Below are 17,661 nucleotides of genomic sequence, written 5' to 3'. Positions count from 1 at the left end.
CAAAGGGAAGTTCTCTCCCATAATAAAAGAAGTCAGAAAAACACCCCAAATGCAACCAGCATGTAATAAGAATTTTATTGAATACATTCAGAAAAAAATAGAGCATGAAGACATGAGATTAATTTCTGCATATAATTTCTATTAATGTGCAGAATCAGCCATGCAAAAAGCCATCTCCCTCCCTTCAACCGTAATTCAAGATTCTTATAATGGTAAAATTATTACCACATTAAAAGAGTGTTCCAGACATATAACTCATTACTTTAAAAAGGATCTCCTTCCTGAACAGAGATAAAAAAATTTAGTAGCAAATTGGGAAAGATCAATGATTAAGGGGTACAGTATTTAATCAGTACTCATGCCATGTTTAAAGAATGCAAGCCAAAAATGCATCATTATGTAGAATACATAGATTTTTTTTTTTTCCAAGGCAAAATTCCTAGTAAAACTAATTCCTAAACTACTGAAATGGTGACTTGATAACGTACATGATCCAGAATACCATCCAATTGAAGATTTTTTTGGTCAAGTTACATCAGTGCCACGTATGACCTAAGAGTCAGAGTAGCTGAACAGCCCAGTGCTTAACAGTATATTAACATTAAACATAAATTCCCAAGAAATATTGTTACAGATACAAGATCACAGAATCATAGAATTGTTAAGGTTGGAAAAACCTCTAGATCACCAACTGTCAAGGTAGCACCACCAGCATGTTCACCACTAAAATCACGTCCTTAAATGCCATATCCACGTTTTTTGAACAGCTGTAGGGATGGTGACAACATTGCTTCCCTGGGCAGCCTGTTGCAATGCTTGACAACCCTTTCCATGAAAAGTGTTTTTCCTAATATCTAATCTAAACCTCCCCTGATGCAACTTGAGGCCGTTTCCTCTCATCCCATCAGTTGTTACCTGGGATGTAACGTTAGGTAGGAAATGTGTAATGTTAGGTAGGAAAATGGGCTTATACATGAGGGATATAATTAAGATTCCTGTCACAAACTTGTACATCTATGCAATTTTTCATATTAAAAAGGGATTGTGAAGGTAAAGTTTTATATGCACCTGGACAGTCAGTTCTGACACATGTAACGTGCTGTGTAAATGTGTAACATGTAAACCCATACTGAAACACAGCTTTCAAAGACTTGTTAATTATAAAAATACAGCAAGACTGTATCAAGTTAATCAACTTGATAAATACAGCACAACCGAAAACGTAAAAAAAGGACAAATTTAACACCAAGTATTCCTGTTGATACTTGTTTGCCATTTAGTTTCATTATTATTAGGTGAAAGCCTACAATCAAAAATCACTTTGCTTACTTTGCAAATCTTGCTTCTGAGAAAGTATCATGACTAGTTTAGTACACCACATTTGGCCTCACCTTCTTTCCGCATTTTTTAATAAAATTTACAGGCAAGACAATATTCCATCTAAGTGTCAGCTACCACTATTCATGTCAAGATGTCATTGCACGAAATACCAAGATCAGCCACTGGTATGTTCAAGCCTATTGTGAGCAACTGTTCAAAACATCCAAATTCAGTGAAAACAGCTCTTGCAGCTTGATGATGGATGCAGACATATGGTTCTAAAAAACTGCTAAGAATTACTGCAGTTAAACAGACTTATGGCAGTCTAGACCATCTGAAAGTTTATCTTCTTATTCTGAAAAGCATCACAGGCCACAGAAAGCTAAGTAATTATTGTAAAACCTATACCTTCTTGCCCGATCAAAGCTGCTGTGGGTTTTACAGGTTATTTGTTTTCTTACTTTTTTAAACAGGTAAATTTTAAAAGTGGTTTTACTGCCACTGATGGGAAAAGTCGTTATAAAACTTTTGAAGTATCTTGAGTTTTGCACTGAACGTACGAACAAAAGGAGAAGAGTAGAAGAAATGAATAAAAAGCAAAAGCAAAATTGAGGAACCATGTTTACAACAGGAGCTTTCTCCTACTTATGGAAAAGGTGACTCATCTATCAGCACAATGTAGTTTGAAAGGGTGTAACAGTTACTGGGTCCCAAAGCCTGCAGTATTAACAGCTGATAGTCCATTCATCCACATTTCTCTCCATTTAGGTTTTAGTATACTAGGGCAGAATATGACTTATTTAAAACCAGAAATTCTGTTTTCCCAAGGAATTCCATTTCCCTTGTAGTTTTTTAAAAACTACATGTAAACCTACTGCATGTAAGGATGAAAATAAAGTGAAAATAAGTCTTCCACATTTTTTCAACATATTTTGGGTATTTATATACTCATATGGATAGACACATTTGAACTTGCTTCTTAAATAAGAACTTTATCCTGGCATTTAAACACTACTTATTTTGTTTTCCAAGTTCAGAGTTCTGCACATACAAACACATATGGCATGCTAGTAGCTGCAGCTAACTAGAATTTTTCATCCGCTCAAGTGATTGTTCTCAGTATTATACTAATAAGTGCTTCAATTGTTGGTTCAGAACACCTCAGGGAATATCTGCTTAATCTTCAGAGGATCACTTGGCAGGCACACATTTTTGTAAGCTTGTACCCTATCACTTCATGGTACCTGACATTTTAAAAGTTATTAAAAGAAAACAAAAAGACAGGGGGAAAAAAAACTATTACCAGAGGTTAACAGAATCTATTCAGCAGAACTTAGAGTTGGAATTTTTAATAGGGGTCCAAGAGAGTATGTAACCACACTCCCTTCAAGTAAATGAGGAAAAAGTATCTTGAAATGAAGGTAAAGAAGCACCAAAACAAATTTCATATATACATCACTGGTGTTAGTTTCTTGGTGTTTGGGGATGGTTTCTTTGGTAATGTATTTCCTACTACTTTAATCATGAAGTAGGACTTCAAGTATTGTTAGAGACAGAACTCTGAGCTCAAGTCAAATTGTACCCGTTGCAAAACAACAAGATTCTTAGAAATCCATATTTCACTTCAGAACGCCTTTACTATGTTCTGTGTTTCTCTTGGCATTATGCCAAGCCTGCCAAGGCTGGTAGATGAGCATCCATGCATTTTAACAGTCCACAGGACTGCTTGTTTACATATATATATAAGATTTGGCACAGTAAATAATGATCTGTATTTGGTATGACTTACATAGGAAAACGTTATTTTTATTTCAGCTGCAAGCCGAAATTAAGAAAATATTCCAAGCAGAAAGAGAAAGCAATATTACTGTGTGTGTTGCTGTTTGGATAAAAATCTCATCTTTACAACTATCCTGTTTTCAGCGACATATCTTTATTGATGAAGAACTGAAAACAAAAATAAGGTCTTGATTTGTAGTTACAGTCTGTTCAAGGAAATAATATTTTTAAAAAATATTTTAATTCATAGGTACAATTAAAATTTGAGACAGACATTTTAAAGCTTGTTGTTTCTCCTAAGATATATCCTATAGATAAATGAAATTCTTAGATTACCATACTCAAAGTTAAAATCTATCTATATGGAAATAATTTTCTCAAGAAACCTACAGTGTGTCCTGGCTTTTCATACTACACATACCCACCTACTCTGAAGAAAGTCTTGAGATTTTGAAAATTGTAGAATAGGACAGAATAGACATTCTAAAGATCGTCAAACATATACAGCACTTTGGTAATTTTACAATAGTCTGTTGTTTGTGTACTCTTCACAGCTGAAATGCTAATTTATCCAGCCATTTCACTGTCCATTCGCTTTTATATTTAACCCTTCAAATAACAAAGGAGTAAAAAAAAAAAAAAATCCCTTCTGACCAACTTTTTTTTTTCATTTTAACCTGATCTCCTGCTTTTATACATCAAAGACAGCAAGAGTCAGTAAGTACTGAAATCCTTAGCAAATATCATTTATTCCATCCCTCCACAGCCAACAGGGATTGAAACAAATGTTCGTTTCAGAAGACAAAAGCGCAAGTCTGTAAGTGTTATTTCATATTATGTTTCTGTAACCTTTTATTCTAGATGTAGAACTGCATGCTATCCAAACTCAGATTTCTGTATCTGCCTTACTGTATGCTTCAGAATGAACAGTGTTGAAGTTAACATGGGCTACCGAGTACATCAAGTCTAAACCGATCAGCTGAAAAACTAACACACACACTGTGAACTGAGAACTGGGATAGTCAGTGGGATATCTACTGGGAGAGTCAGTGCATGGTAGGTAAGGTTGCAAGCAAAGGGCAATAGCTCTTTTACTCTAAATTCCCATGGAGACACTTCATCTAGCATAAATATACTCACGGGAGCAAGAGGAGAAATAGCTATTACGCTTCAAGTTTACACCCCCATTTACTGTGCGTCAAAGTTCTTTGTAGAAGGGAACATATGATCTAGCATTTAAAAAAAAAATCTATATAAAAGTTAAATATTTGATTACAGTAGCAAGTCACCACTTCATAATGGGAAATAACTTGTCTCTTGGAATCGTTATTGATCCGAACTCTCTTGTTTTGGTTGTGTGTCAGATACTGGTAATTCAAGACTTGCCCATAACAGGGGCTCTGCTTTTCTCATAGTGAGCTCAATCTTTGTAGCTGTCATGTTCACATAACTCCTCTTCACATCAATTACCTAGAACAGAAAATATATTTCACTCTTCAATTTAAGAAACAGACTGCTAGATATCTGGGAATTAAGTTAGAGAGTACCTCATCACTAAATTTCAGTAGCACTTAGGTAGATGGAGATCCCTCTGGTATCTTGAAAAGTCAGGTCTTCCCCAATCCCAAGCTATGGAATGTTAATGGCACAATCATTTGCCCCTGCATATCTAACACTGGCTAACATACATGTAAGCACACAACTATACAGTGTCAAAGGTTTTTTGCAATGGTGTTGCAATCAGAAAGGACCTCGGAAGGTCACCTTCTGTGCCAGCATCAATTATGATGCCACACCTGGGGCATTACGTTCACATTTAAATGTAATTACTGAATGACATGCAACTGAATTTCTTTCAATAAACAGAGTAATAAGGAAAGCCAAATCATTTTGATAGAGAAGAAGCTAAAGGCTTGTCTTTTGTTTTTTCTGTTTTGTTTGTTTGTGTGTGTGTGCTTTATTGTTTGTTTTTTTAATAGATAAATTATTCCTATACTTACTCCCCATAACTTCACACTGCGATGAAATTCCTTTTCTCCTTCGAATACAATATGCATATTTACCTTAACAGGAAAAACAACAGAAAATTAGAAAATTTTATCAGGTTAATAAAACATTTGACAACTCAAGCATGTTGAATCAAAATATACCATGCCAAGACTTGGATCCCACAATGACCAAAGTGATCAAACTGTCCCTCAGAAACTGAAGTAAGTATTTTAAAAGATTCTGATACATTAACATAGTCAATAGTGGCCACTGGTAGCTGTATAATTTTCTCCCAGTGCATGATTTACAAATCAGAGAAGCATTTTAACACTTGTTTAATATGACTAGCTGTGAAACAGGATACAATGAAGAATGATATTAAATTACGTTAAGTCAAATACAATTAAACTACTAATCCATAATTATTTACACATACAGTGATGCAAATCCATCATGTATGGGTTTTAACTGCAGAAGTAAAATTAAAGAGTTTTTTCATTTTTGGTATACTGTATTGCAGCTTTTAAAACGCCACATATTAAAATGCAAATGTCCAAACAGAAGGGGAAAAAAAAAAGCAAGCTATACATACTTGAACAAACAAAAACGCCAAGAAAAAGTCGTTACTCAAAAAAGACTCTTGTGCTACCTCTGCCTTGAAAATAAAGTCTGAGTAGATTTTCCTATCCTAAAGTTGCTGATCTTAAGGTAGATCCTCACCATTGTGCTATTTGCTTCTACGTAGCTCAGATCAGGAACAGAGTTTTTAGCATACACAGAAATAGTCACTTCTCCTCCAGTCTGGTGCCAATCATGCCTGCATGGAACTACCTTCTTACCCTATATAAGGAAAAAGGTAGAGAAAAAAAGACTTACCATTATATTCAGGAATATTTTTTAAAATATTAATCAGGAAAAAAACCCAGTCAGTACTTTTCTAGTAGCCAATAAATATATCTTTTTAACCTTTGAATGGAAATATTTTTCATCTTGTAATTCTTCAGTTTGCTCCCAACATTGCAATGAAATACCTACAAACTAAACAGATGCTCTCTCTGTATTTGTTATACTAGTAGCCAAATCAAGACACTTAATTAGATGAAGACCAGAAAAATCTTCAGATGTGTACACAGAATCCAAATTAGATGGAAAGAGACGCTTCCATCCATGCCCCTTACCCATGGAACCTCACTGACCTTATCTGCCCTGCCATCCCTACCTAAACAACAACTCGACCCCTGAATGGAACTGGAAGTATAATTATTTTACTCACAACATGTACGGCTGCTCTCTTCATGCTCTCTGGGAGAGGAAAGACATCTTAACAATCTTAAAAATAATACATATGGAATGTATTCTATATAGAATACTACAGAGTTACTTAACTAACAGAATGGAAAAGACTGCTCTTTTTTTCTGAGGTTGCCAAAAACTTTTACTATGAAATAGTAATACTACACATCACTAAAAAGAAAGGTAGCTATTACAAATATACCTGTCCCACAGATTACTTTCTACTCCATTTCTCAGTTATACTGCTGTCCACAATATTTCAGAGGTAGTAATTTGTAATAGCTCAACTACAGTAATAACTCAAGCAAGCTACACACTACTTTTCAGTATTCAAAATTCAGAACAGTCAGCTACAGAGAGCAATCTCAGTGCTTCTTACCGCATCCTTTTTAGTCCATACGTGTGCTCCTCTTGCACAGCCTTCTTGAGCTAAAAATGTATTGAAGTCAGAAGTTTTTCTTTTACAACAGCTCCAATACTTCATCCTTGAGAGTTTGCAAAGTAATTAATAAACAATATTTAGGACGTTATTTACCACGAATACTTAAGACCTTTCCTTTGCACGATATTACTGTTAATTTAGTATACTCTCTTCAGGCACGGCCATTTTTGACTGAACAGGCAATACAAAATAAATCAAGGCAACATCTACAAAGAAAGCATGAAGACATAAAGCACTAGTTAAAAAAACTGAAGTTAACTGAATACTAACCCTTCATGGAATATAGGTACACCAGAATGGTATATACATACTTCTTCTGTGCTGTGTGGTCCTTCGTATGTCTAGTAAAACAAGTAAGTTAAAGTGTGTTACTGTTACAGGATTTGGACCAAAGGAAAAAAAACAAACCAACATACAAAAGAAACACTGAACAAAGCACTACAAAGCTTTTCGGTAAATAATCTAAATCTAATTGCCTGTCCTAGATTTTCAAAGTAGCCATTTGACTTTCATTCACAGAAGGTTCCCTGGCACTGCTAGGAAGCTGTACTTTGTATTAGTGCAATTGTATTGACATCAATGGTGACACCATTTATGCTCATAAAGGTCACTTTAGATCTTCGGACATACCCATGTTAAAAATACTCTGAATATTCAGAGTAAACAAGAACTTAACTGGTAAATAAATTTATCATTCATAAAACACACAGATTCTCAAAATGAAGTAAAATAAACAACATACAACTTTGCCACTGAGTATCAGATCAGTTCTTCCTAACCCAAAGACTGCTGTAAGTTCTCCTCCCACCAGATCTTCAGTGGATAATCCAAGATCTGTCAGGTGATCAAGGAAATACCTATTTAAACCCTACCGTCCTGTTTTGTACAGCAAAAGGGTGTCAAGTGTAAAAAACTTTCACTTCAAATGACTATGTAATTTAACAACTAATAGTGGTGCTAAAGTGTTAAAACACTGACTTTTTGATTCTTCTGGCAGGAAGCATTAACTGATAAGATCTGTAGATGTTTCTACAGATCCTCACAGACTCTCAAGCATTATCAGTATGCTACCTCTCACTAACATCATATTTAAGTTGAAACACATTAGTACCACGGATTTGGCAAGTTTACTAATTAAAAGTTCGGGACAGGTTTAAAAAATATTACCTTTGACTTAATCCAAACAACACACATTTGTCCATACTGAAGCGTGTTATCAATGTTCACTTTTTAAACCCAATGGACCTTGTGCCTTTTCCAAATCAACTTGTAGAACACAAAAAAATAAAACTGGTTGTTTAATAGTTTAGCAGCTTGGTTTAAGAGTAGAACTGAACCACTTACTTTTGAACAGCCTGCATTTTTACATGCCGTCCCAATCTTGATTTCATCACTATCTTCCTCTGTAAACAGAATAATACAGAAAATAGCCACTGAATTGTATAATCTACTAAACACTTTGCTTTTATTAAGAACTAAAATGAGCCAAGGAACATATTAGAAAAAAACTCCCTCTCAAGCTATTTTCTGCCTGGCCCTGAAGTCTGCCAGAGAGGTACAAAGAAACAGAAGTTATGCAAACATTCCAAAAGCACTATTACCTATGCATATAATTCTAGGTTCTATACCTTTACACATTTTAAGTGGGGCAAAAAAAAAAAATGATGAAGAGGATTATTACAATCACAGGGGAAGAAAACAATCATTCATCTCGTTCAGTTTTGTAAAATGAAGAACCTAAAAGTCTTCCACTACTGTCTATAAATACACACCAGGAAATAATTGGGATACCATGGAGAAAAAAGAGCTATATTAGCTTGGCACAAGAACAAAAGAGCATAAAATAACCATTAACGTAGGTTGAAATTAGAAAGCTTTTCTTAAGCAGCAGTGTAGTTCTGGAACCAAATTCCAAACAAACTGTGGGCAGAGAAAGGAGGAAAAAGAGACAAGGGAGAACCAACTAGTCTTCAGATGAATTTCACCAGTTTATGAAAGACTTTATATGACACCGTGTTTGCAATAGTAGGAGTAAAGTTCACTTTTTGGAAACTCTGGCAGTCATCTATTCAGAAATGGATGTTCCCAGTATGTCTATTTTAACCAGGAAATCTCAGAAAACACACAGTTTAAATAACGTTAAGGACAACATACTGCTCCTGACATCTCACTCTCACATCATTCATATTTAAATTTTGATCATCATTTCCTGGACTGGAAGCTATTTTCCACATTATTAAGAACTAGAATATAATTACATGAAACTATCACTTCAGAAACAACATAAAACAGCATTTCCTTTATTTGTGTGACAATTAGCATCATATACCTCCTTAACCTCCCTCTATCCTTACCTTTTTTCCCTTCATTTTCTGATGACAGTTTCAGTTTATCAAGAGCTTGCTTCAAGGAAGCTGACACTTTCAGCTGTAAATTTGTCATTGGTTCATCTGGGCTAAAAAAAAAAAGGCCATGTATTTATGTCAGCTTCATGAAAAAAGAATTTACAAGAGACAAAGTAGTAACTTTTAATCTCACTACAAGGCTCTTCCTTTCATACCTCCCTTACAACAACAAATATAATTTGTAAATACTAATCCTTACTGTTTATGGAAAAACAGACTAGAAATTTAGAAGGCAGTCTTGGTTTTCATCAGGAAATCCTAAATACTCTACAATAATAGAAATAAATCCGAGATATTAAGGAATCTAAATACAAGCACCCTAAAATTATTTTTATGACTGTTTAAAACACTGAACACAACTACCAATGACTTTCTAAGCTATGAGGTTATAGACTTCAATTTTTGATTCCTGTAGAGATAAGCACTGAGAGATCCTTGTCATAACCAGAATTCTTTTATCTCATTTTGAAGTCTGAGATAACATCATCACTGCTACCACACAAGTTCTTTTAAGGTTAATTTGGGGATTTTTACACTACACGAAACGTGCAACACTCTATAACCAAGCGAGCTTTAACTTGTCCAACTAACCACAAATTTGAAAAACTTAGTTTCATACACTGTACCTTGGCCTTTTAATTGTTTCCAATGGTTTTGGTGCCTGAATTATGTGTTCTTGAAATCTGGGTTTCAGTTCAGATAGCTCCTTCCGTTCAGAGGTAGTTTTGACTTCTGGTTTAACAGGTTCAGGAGGTTTCTCACTGTTATGGAGACCCTTTGTACAGCCCTATTGTGGAAAGTATATGATTATATAGATGTAGTGTAGTTTGTGTGCACAATTAAAAATTAATGAAAACTGCAACAAGTTTTCTTGACTTATTTCTTCAGCTCCATCTTCTCTTCTAGCCCACTCCAAACATTAGCTGTGGGATTTCCCTTGGAGCCAAAGTGGAAAATATCCTCATTTGGACATAAGTTAAAACAAAAATGCATACTTTCTGTAATCAAGCAAAACAGCAAACAATACTGACCCTCCTTCATTATTGGCAAGTAGTTCTATTAAAACCTATTTAGATAATTATAACCACTAAAGCTTGAAAATGAGACGACTTCAGCATTACATGAAAAAAAAAAAGGTGCATGTAAGAGCTAAGACAGTTTTAACAAAAGTAAGCAAATTTAAAACATGTAAGCACATGTACCATTTAATATTAATCACTGTCATTTGACATATACAAATTGTAAATAATCATGAGTACATACCACAATGCTTAAGAAGTCAGAAAAGTCTGTTGTTCTTCTCTTACAACATGACCAACCCTACAAACATTTTAGAATAAAAACAAAACAAGCATGACTACCACACTTGATAACAGCTTATAAAAAGAAAAATATTAATTATATTACTTTACAAGATATGGCACATCACGACTAGAGATTATTTTTTTCCCTTCAATGGACAATATTATCTGCATTTTTAAAAGCCAGAAAAGTCTGCTACAGTTGGAGCTTCTAGTTCACTTGTGTTGCCTTAATCAAGTTCAGTAAACATGAGGCAACACTTCCATGACAAGTTAGGTGTCAACTCTGTACAATAGAAAACAGAAACATTACTTATCTCATAAAGTAACATGTAAGCAAACAAATACTATACCTGAGACTAAGCTCACCTGTGGCACAAGTAAAGGCCCTCTTCCTAAAATGACAGGGATTTTTTCTTTCCTTGAGCCCTAGTCAAATTTTTCAATTGCTTATTTTCTAACAAAGCTGGATATGTGCATTGCACTACATCAATCAAGAGCACTTTTTATTATGTAAACCAGAAATCCAATTTTAGAGAAAATTGTCTTGCCACTGTGAATAATGTATCTTAGAACTCAAAGAACCTTATTAAAGGCAGCAGTTTGACTAATGCACCATCACCTTGAAAGCTTAAGTGGTATGGCATGATGGGTTTCAGGTAGGTGGTTCTAAGATATCCTCAAAATATTAACCATTTCCACAGTCGAGGAGACAAAAGGTTCACCCTCCCCTCTTAGATTATCTAGAAGTCATAGCAGGAGGAAAAATGCTCAAGTGAAATTATGATAAATTTTTAATTATGACGAGAAATAGGATAAGGAGAAGGGGGAAAGTGTTTTATAAACAGTGCATCTGTAAGAGAAAGAGGGAGTAAACATAAGCTTTTGAGGCAACTGTATAATCTCTGTCTTTATAATTATGTAGAACATTTATGTACTATGTTATGAGCACAACTATAATTTTACAAAAAGAAATTGCCATAGTCTAAGTAATTGGATCATATTTAATCTCAAAGCATTTGTCCCAATTTGCCAGTGACACACAGTGGCCAATTCCTCAGTCATGTACTGCAATATAAGCAATAGCTCGCAGAAAACACGTTGCCCAGCATATATGCAGAAGCTTTCACGAGGCCAAAAGACAACACATTGTGGACTGAGATGCAGTGTCAGAAGAAGCAGTTCCTAAATACCAAGAAAAAAAAACCTTGTTCCAAAGCTCAGTTAAACAGCAGTTCAGTGTTCTAAGAAAGGTCACTTAGGCTACCTAAAAAGTGCCAGGATCCATTTCTGGACACCAGATTTCTGACTATACACAATTCTTAGAATGATTTCTGGTACTGTTTTGGAAGTTGTGTCTCACTTTGGATGCAATCAGTAGATCCTGAAGTAGGAAAACAGTTTAGCACAAAACCAAATATGGGCTGTCCAGCTGGCCTAAGCGCGGGGGACCAATCGCAGGTACATTCACCATTGAAGAGGTAGCCCAAGAATCCTAGACAGCTGCATCAGAGGCATGGGTAACCAGTCTCAACCAACATTCTCATCTGGCTGATTAAATGAACATGACGTTTTTTTAAGGTAGACAAATGTCATGCACACATTAGATCTTTAGCCACATTAGACCACAAGCAGCTGGTCTGAATTCCAAGCAGGTTAATTAACTGAGAGTATGACACCTCTCAATGGCTCCACAGACCTATTCAGAGGACCTAATTAAACTGTTGAGAGACCTAAACTTAATCAACAGGAAACATGTCATACAGACTTGCATGACATTTAGACCACGAGTAGAGTTTTTAATTTCTTCTTCAGGTTTAAGTGTGCTTTCTCAATTTCATGGGGTTGCTCAAACCTGATAGGCTGAACATCAGTTTCTCAACACAGAAAGATCTGGAGTTAAAAAGGAAAAGCAGCACACTGTTTTAGACCTACAGAAATAAATGTAACACTTAAAAGGACAGTTACATACTTACTTTGAGAGCATCATGAAAGACTGGCACACCTGGATGGTAGGTGCATGAATCTACAAGAAAAAGACTATTATTAATACTCAGGCATACTAAGAATCTCTATTCATCTGATTACAAAACCCAGCAAAAATTTCACACTTGTAATTCGTGTATGCTATCAGCTGCCCAACTTCCCCAAGTGCACGTAATTACTAAGGAAAATGCAGACTCCAGAGAACAAGTTTTCTGAGTGCATGAAGCAAACCTAAATAATCAGGACTTTGTTGCTTCTGTATTATACATCACCAACTAGAAAGTAGGCATCTAAGACAAACTTTTAGTTCCCTATGGAACAAGAAAACTTTCTATGGACCACCCCTGGCCTTCACCAATAATCAGTCTTTACGGGTAATTCAGCAGAAGCAAAAAGGTGACCTTATGGCCACCCAACAGACAGAAAATACTGATTTACAGCATCAAATACATCTACTTGCACCCGACCGGAGCTTTCTGTGCAGAAGCACTCTGTCAAAAATTCTCTTTTAACGCAAATCTTAAGTTCATGATTTTATCCATGATGATTAGCTTGTTCTTTTTTCAATGTTTTTAGTATCCTAGGTCACCTAAGGACTTAAACCCAAAGGCTAGCCTTCCACGTACACAATTCTGACACATCAACACTATTAATTATTAATGGACTCTGTACAAACACTACACTGAAACACAACCTTCATTAATGAAAGTGTTGATCTTCATAGATGTTTATCAACATTACACAGCTGTTCCTTTTTACTTATGTATTTCTTTTAGGTGTAATATAATTGCTCTGATTATGTAACTTCTCTTTGACATTTATTGCATGCATAGTATTTTATTGACCTGACTCTAAAAGCAACGGGAAACACTAGCTGTTTTCTAGCCCTTAAACCAAAATTTTTTGTATTTGTTAGAAACAGCTAAAATTAAAAGTGAAACAAACAATTTTATGATAAGCCTCCATAAAGTACCAGAGTGAAAAATATCGCAATTGCACATAGTAGGAAGCAAAAGAGAAAAGTGATGAATAACTTTATTAATTACCAGCCTGCAGATATTAAAAAGGGAAAAAAACCCCAAACCCCAAACTTCACTGTTTTCATCTTTTTTATAAATATGTAGATTTTAAAGAAATCTTGTTTAGCATAATTTTCTTTGATTTTATATTCAGTGCCTAAGTCTAAGGCAGTAATACTGTCTGACAGACAGCAGTTTCCACCTTAACTCAGAAGGCACATACTTTGGACATCGGTCCTTCAGTCAGACTTACAAATAGATCCATGAACTTTTATCAATTCCTTCAGCTTCAGGGTGAAAAGCTAATGCTGGTAAACCTCACATGAAAATTTAAAAAAAATCTGGTTATTTTGTATGAAGAGCACTATTCTTTTCCAAAAGTATGACAGTATGTCATCAGAAACATGATGAGAGTAAAAATGAGCTCTGTTTGTAGCTCATTTCTGTATTTCTGATTTAGAAGACTTAAATGACTATTTCCAACTCCTCACAAGCACATGGGTTTCAGTGACAGAGCTGCTGTTAATCACTTGTAACCGTTTTAGAGACTAAAACCATTTTATGGTCGATTAACTCAGAGACAGCTCTTCTCCAGCTCACAAGTCAGATGCAGACAAGTGTCTGTTTGTCCATATGACCAATGCCAATCCTTCTTCCTTGCTCCCTGGAGCCTGTTCTGCAGGAGGTACATCATGGAGTAAACGAAAGCCCCCTTGGCTGCTATTTCATGAGGGCTAGGCATGCTCCACAACAGAAGATGCCAAGACGAGGAGCTCTGCAATGCCTCACACAAAGGCACTGGGATTTTTCCACTAAGCATTCTGACCATTCTCTGTCCTAGAGGGAGCAATACAGTAATTGAATAACAGTAAAACATCAACTCATTTTCGCTCACAGTGAGTCCAACAACTCTTATCTGAGTGAAGTTTACATTCATAGAAGGATCCCATCTCAGACTGTGGCGAAAACTGGAAAATTAGGATATACATCAATGGTCACCCACACAGTTAAAAGCATGTTCTATTTTACACTTTTCACTGAAAAAAAAGTAAAAAATAAATCAAGTTGCCTCTCCACTGTTATTAATAACTTTCCTTAACTAGGAAAAACAAAACTATTTCAAAGCAAGCCATTTTCTCTCACCTTCAGATAATTTTTGGACACCCAAGTACCACAGTTTTTCAGGTTTTTGTTGTTGCCTGTTTGAGGCTTTTTTAATGCTTATTTCATACCCAAACTGATCCCACTGTGCAAGCATTGCAATCATCTTACCACTACATCCTTGCTTATTTCTTTAAGCACTTTATTAGTCCTTTTATTAAATGTCAAAGTAGAAATTTGTATGGGTCATCCAAACTTAAGAGGTATTTACAATAAAAGCCTGTTGAATTCTTGAGGATGAAATGATCTATCTATCTACACACAGTCTGCAAAGAGCATGTGCTTCTGGTCTGGCAATGGACCAAATTAAACTGCATTAAGAAAAATCAAAATTACAGCCTATACCAAAAAAAGTTACACTGCAGTGAAGAAATCAAGTCAAGCACATGTGACATACACTATTTCAGTCTGGTTTTGCATACCATCTTCAACTGTCATAAAGCAGCATTGCTTTCAAGCCTATGCTAAAGTGTGCATGTATTACCTCATACCACTGTTTTAATGACAAAATATGATCTGCCCTTGAAACAGATTAAAAATGTTCATATGGTCATTCATAGGTTAAAAAAAATCAAAAACCTACTATCTCTTTTGAAGTTAGAATATAACTTCTATGTCACATACTGTGCAGGTCTTTTACTACTAGTTAATCCATACTGTTAATGTATCTAAAACACATGAAATTTGTACCTTGCTAGGCACGCCACAGACAAATTCATAATTATGTGCTCAGTCACAACTGCACAGACATACCTTCAATCCTTTCCCTCAGGCTGTTTTTTCTACCTCTCTTTAAGAGGCATACAGTCCTTCATGTCAGCCCGTTGTCACTTGTTCACTTTTTGGTAACAATGAGAGTTTCTACAGAGAATACATCAATGTATTATTTCAGCCATCAGATTCTGAAGAGAAGATTAATGGCCTCTTACATCAATCATCACTAAGGGAATGTCTGTACTACAGGCCAAATATTGACATAACCCCCTGAAAGATCCAAAACACCTTTGGGGCCTTCTGGACCCACAGTTTCTACCTATTCACTTAAGAAAACTTCCAAATAATATTTTTTTTTTCCTAAACATGTCAATGCAAAATTCATTAAAGGGATCTGTATTTTAGTTTAACACATGTACTAACTTTGAACCCCACAAAACTTTAAAGGTAAGGCCAAACACAGTTCTGAAATAAAAACAAACATTTGAACCTGACTGCATTACACAGTTAAATGTGGATTTAGATGTCTAAGTAGCTATCATCCCACTGACCTTGGTGCAGTTTAGGGATGACAGAAGTTATAATCACTCTACTGCTACAGAAAACATAAAGCTTGGTTTTCTGAAGTGATTTGTGAATAACTATGTTTACCTTTAGAATTGCTTAGTCTAGGACACAGTAACTGTTCTAGTCACTTATCAAAACAAACTTCATCTCAAGAAATTGTTTTCCCCAATCCAAGCACCACAGTTAGCACTTGATCACAAACACAAGAATACGTCATAAAAAACTGTTCTTTTTACAACGGTACATGTGATGAAACCCCAAAAAGATTTTTTATTATAAATACCCCTATCTGCTTTGTCTTTTAGGGTAAAGGGTGTAGGGATGGTGGTGGAAGAGATCACTAAATAGAAGCATTCCATAACTGTGCCTGCTTTTGTTGACATTAGCAAGTCCTGCTCAGTATGCTGCCCTACTCTTTGGAAATACTTAGCTCAGAAAAATAAACACACTTTATTGAGGGTACTAAATCATGGAAAATGCACAGTCTAGAACATGTTAGCCTACTTCTAATCCTGTTGATCACTAAAAATTAAACTACTGCAAAGAGGGCATTCTAGAAATTCAGTCAACAGAGTTACTCTACAAATCAGGTTAGGGCAAGCCTACTGAAAACTCAGATCACCCTTTTGCAGCCTCTGTGGAATTAGGAAAGGTCAAATGACTGAGCTTTAAAGATGTTTCACCAGGTACCGCATTCCCAAGATACACAAGGCCCTCAGGGCACTTGGCGGAGCAAACACATGTGTCATTAAGATACATATTAAGATACATTTAATTACCTGCTGCAAGTCCGCACATTAGAACTAAAAATAATAATAATAAAAAAAAATAAAAAAGCCGCTGGTAGCTGCTATGCATACAACACCCACAGAGGTCCTCAGCAGAAAAGCCTCTGTTGCTCAGGGCCTCCAGCTTTTCCCTTTAGACCATAAGTCAGCGATGTACAGAGCCGGGCCAGCCCCGACCCCTGAAGCGGCAGCAAGCCCCATACGACAACACGAGTGTGCCCAGGCGGGCGGGGAGGAGGGACGCGCACCCCGCCGGCCGCGACTCTCCCTGCCCTGCCCCGCGGGCGCGGTGACAGCCCCGCACCGCCACGGCGCTCCCGCCGCCGGCCAGGACAGCGAGCGCGGCGGGCACCGCTCGGACCCGCCCGCAGACCCCTCCGAGAGGCCGCCCCTCGCACCCCCGCGCTGAGCGAGTGTCAGCGAGGGAGGCGCCCCGCGCCCCCCGCTCTCACCCTCCGTGTTGCTCTCGGGGTCAAAGCGCTGCCCGCAGCCCCGGTTGTAGCAGAGCAGCGACATGGCGGCAGCGCTGCCCCGCGGCTCGGGAGCGCAGAGCGCGGCGCGGCGCCGGGCGGAAGGAAGGAGCAGCGCCGGGGGCGGGGCGGCTCCCGCGGAGGAAAGAGCCGGCCGGAGCCTTCCGGAATCTTCACGAAGCTTCGGGGGAAGCAGGGGGCGGGAGGGCACGGCTGCGCAGGCGCTGCTGCCCGAACCCCCGGGCCCGCCGGCCGGGCACCTGAGCCTGCGACCGGGGCTGGGCCGGGCTGGGCTGGGCTGGTGCGGGGGTGCTCGGCCTCGGGCTTTTTCTTTTTCTTTAGGAAATGGCGAATGCTTACTTCTTAAATGCCTATGATGCGTGTGAGATTGATTAAAAATACATACTTGTGTGTGTGTATTGAATGA

At 37.1% G+C, this 17,661-nt stretch overlaps 1 protein-coding gene across 1 annotated transcript; it reads right to left on the bottom strand.

Annotated features, from left to right (window-relative positions):
• Window positions 1-59: 59 nt before the first annotated feature.
• CHORDC1 (cysteine and histidine rich domain containing 1) lies at window positions 60-17,370 on the bottom strand. The gene is made up of 11 exons (XM_051779265.1): window positions 17,217-17,370; window positions 12,506-12,555; window positions 10,492-10,548; window positions 9,855-10,015; window positions 9,178-9,278; window positions 8,168-8,226; window positions 7,094-7,164; window positions 6,761-6,866; window positions 5,809-5,928; window positions 5,100-5,162; window positions 60-4,569 (listed from the first exon to the last, which is right to left on the bottom strand). Exons 1-11 carry the CDS (start codon window positions 17,278-17,280, stop codon window positions 4,426-4,428), a joined length of 996 nt encoding a protein of 331 aa, XP_051635225.1. The 5' UTR covers window positions 17,281-17,370; the 3' UTR covers window positions 60-4,425.
• Between the last annotated feature and the right edge of the window lie 291 nt (window positions 17,371-17,661).

This window comes from Manacus candei, unplaced genomic scaffold (assembly GCF_025592945.1).
Source record: "Manacus candei isolate 608988 ecotype Guabito, Panama unplaced genomic scaffold, ASM2559294v1 h1tg000014l, whole genome shotgun sequence".
Taxonomy (NCBI): Eukaryota; Metazoa; Chordata; class Aves; order Passeriformes; family Pipridae; genus Manacus; species Manacus candei.
The sequence above is the reverse complement of the archived record's forward strand: the minus strand, read 5'-3'. Positions and strand labels throughout refer to the sequence as shown.

Coding starts and splice junctions, on each gene's coding strand:
- CHORDC1 (XM_051779265.1), bottom strand. CDS start 17,280: ATGTCGCTGCTCTGCTACAACCGGGGCTGCGGGCAGCGCTTTGACCCC. Junction 12,556..17,216: donor CCCCGAGAGCAACACGGAGG/GTGAGAGCGGGG, acceptor TTTTTCTTGTAG/ATTCATGCACCTACCATCCA. Junction 4,570..5,099: donor GCAGTGTGAAGTTATGGGGA/GTAAGTATAGGA, acceptor TTTCTGTTCTAG/GTAATTGATGTGAAGAGGAG.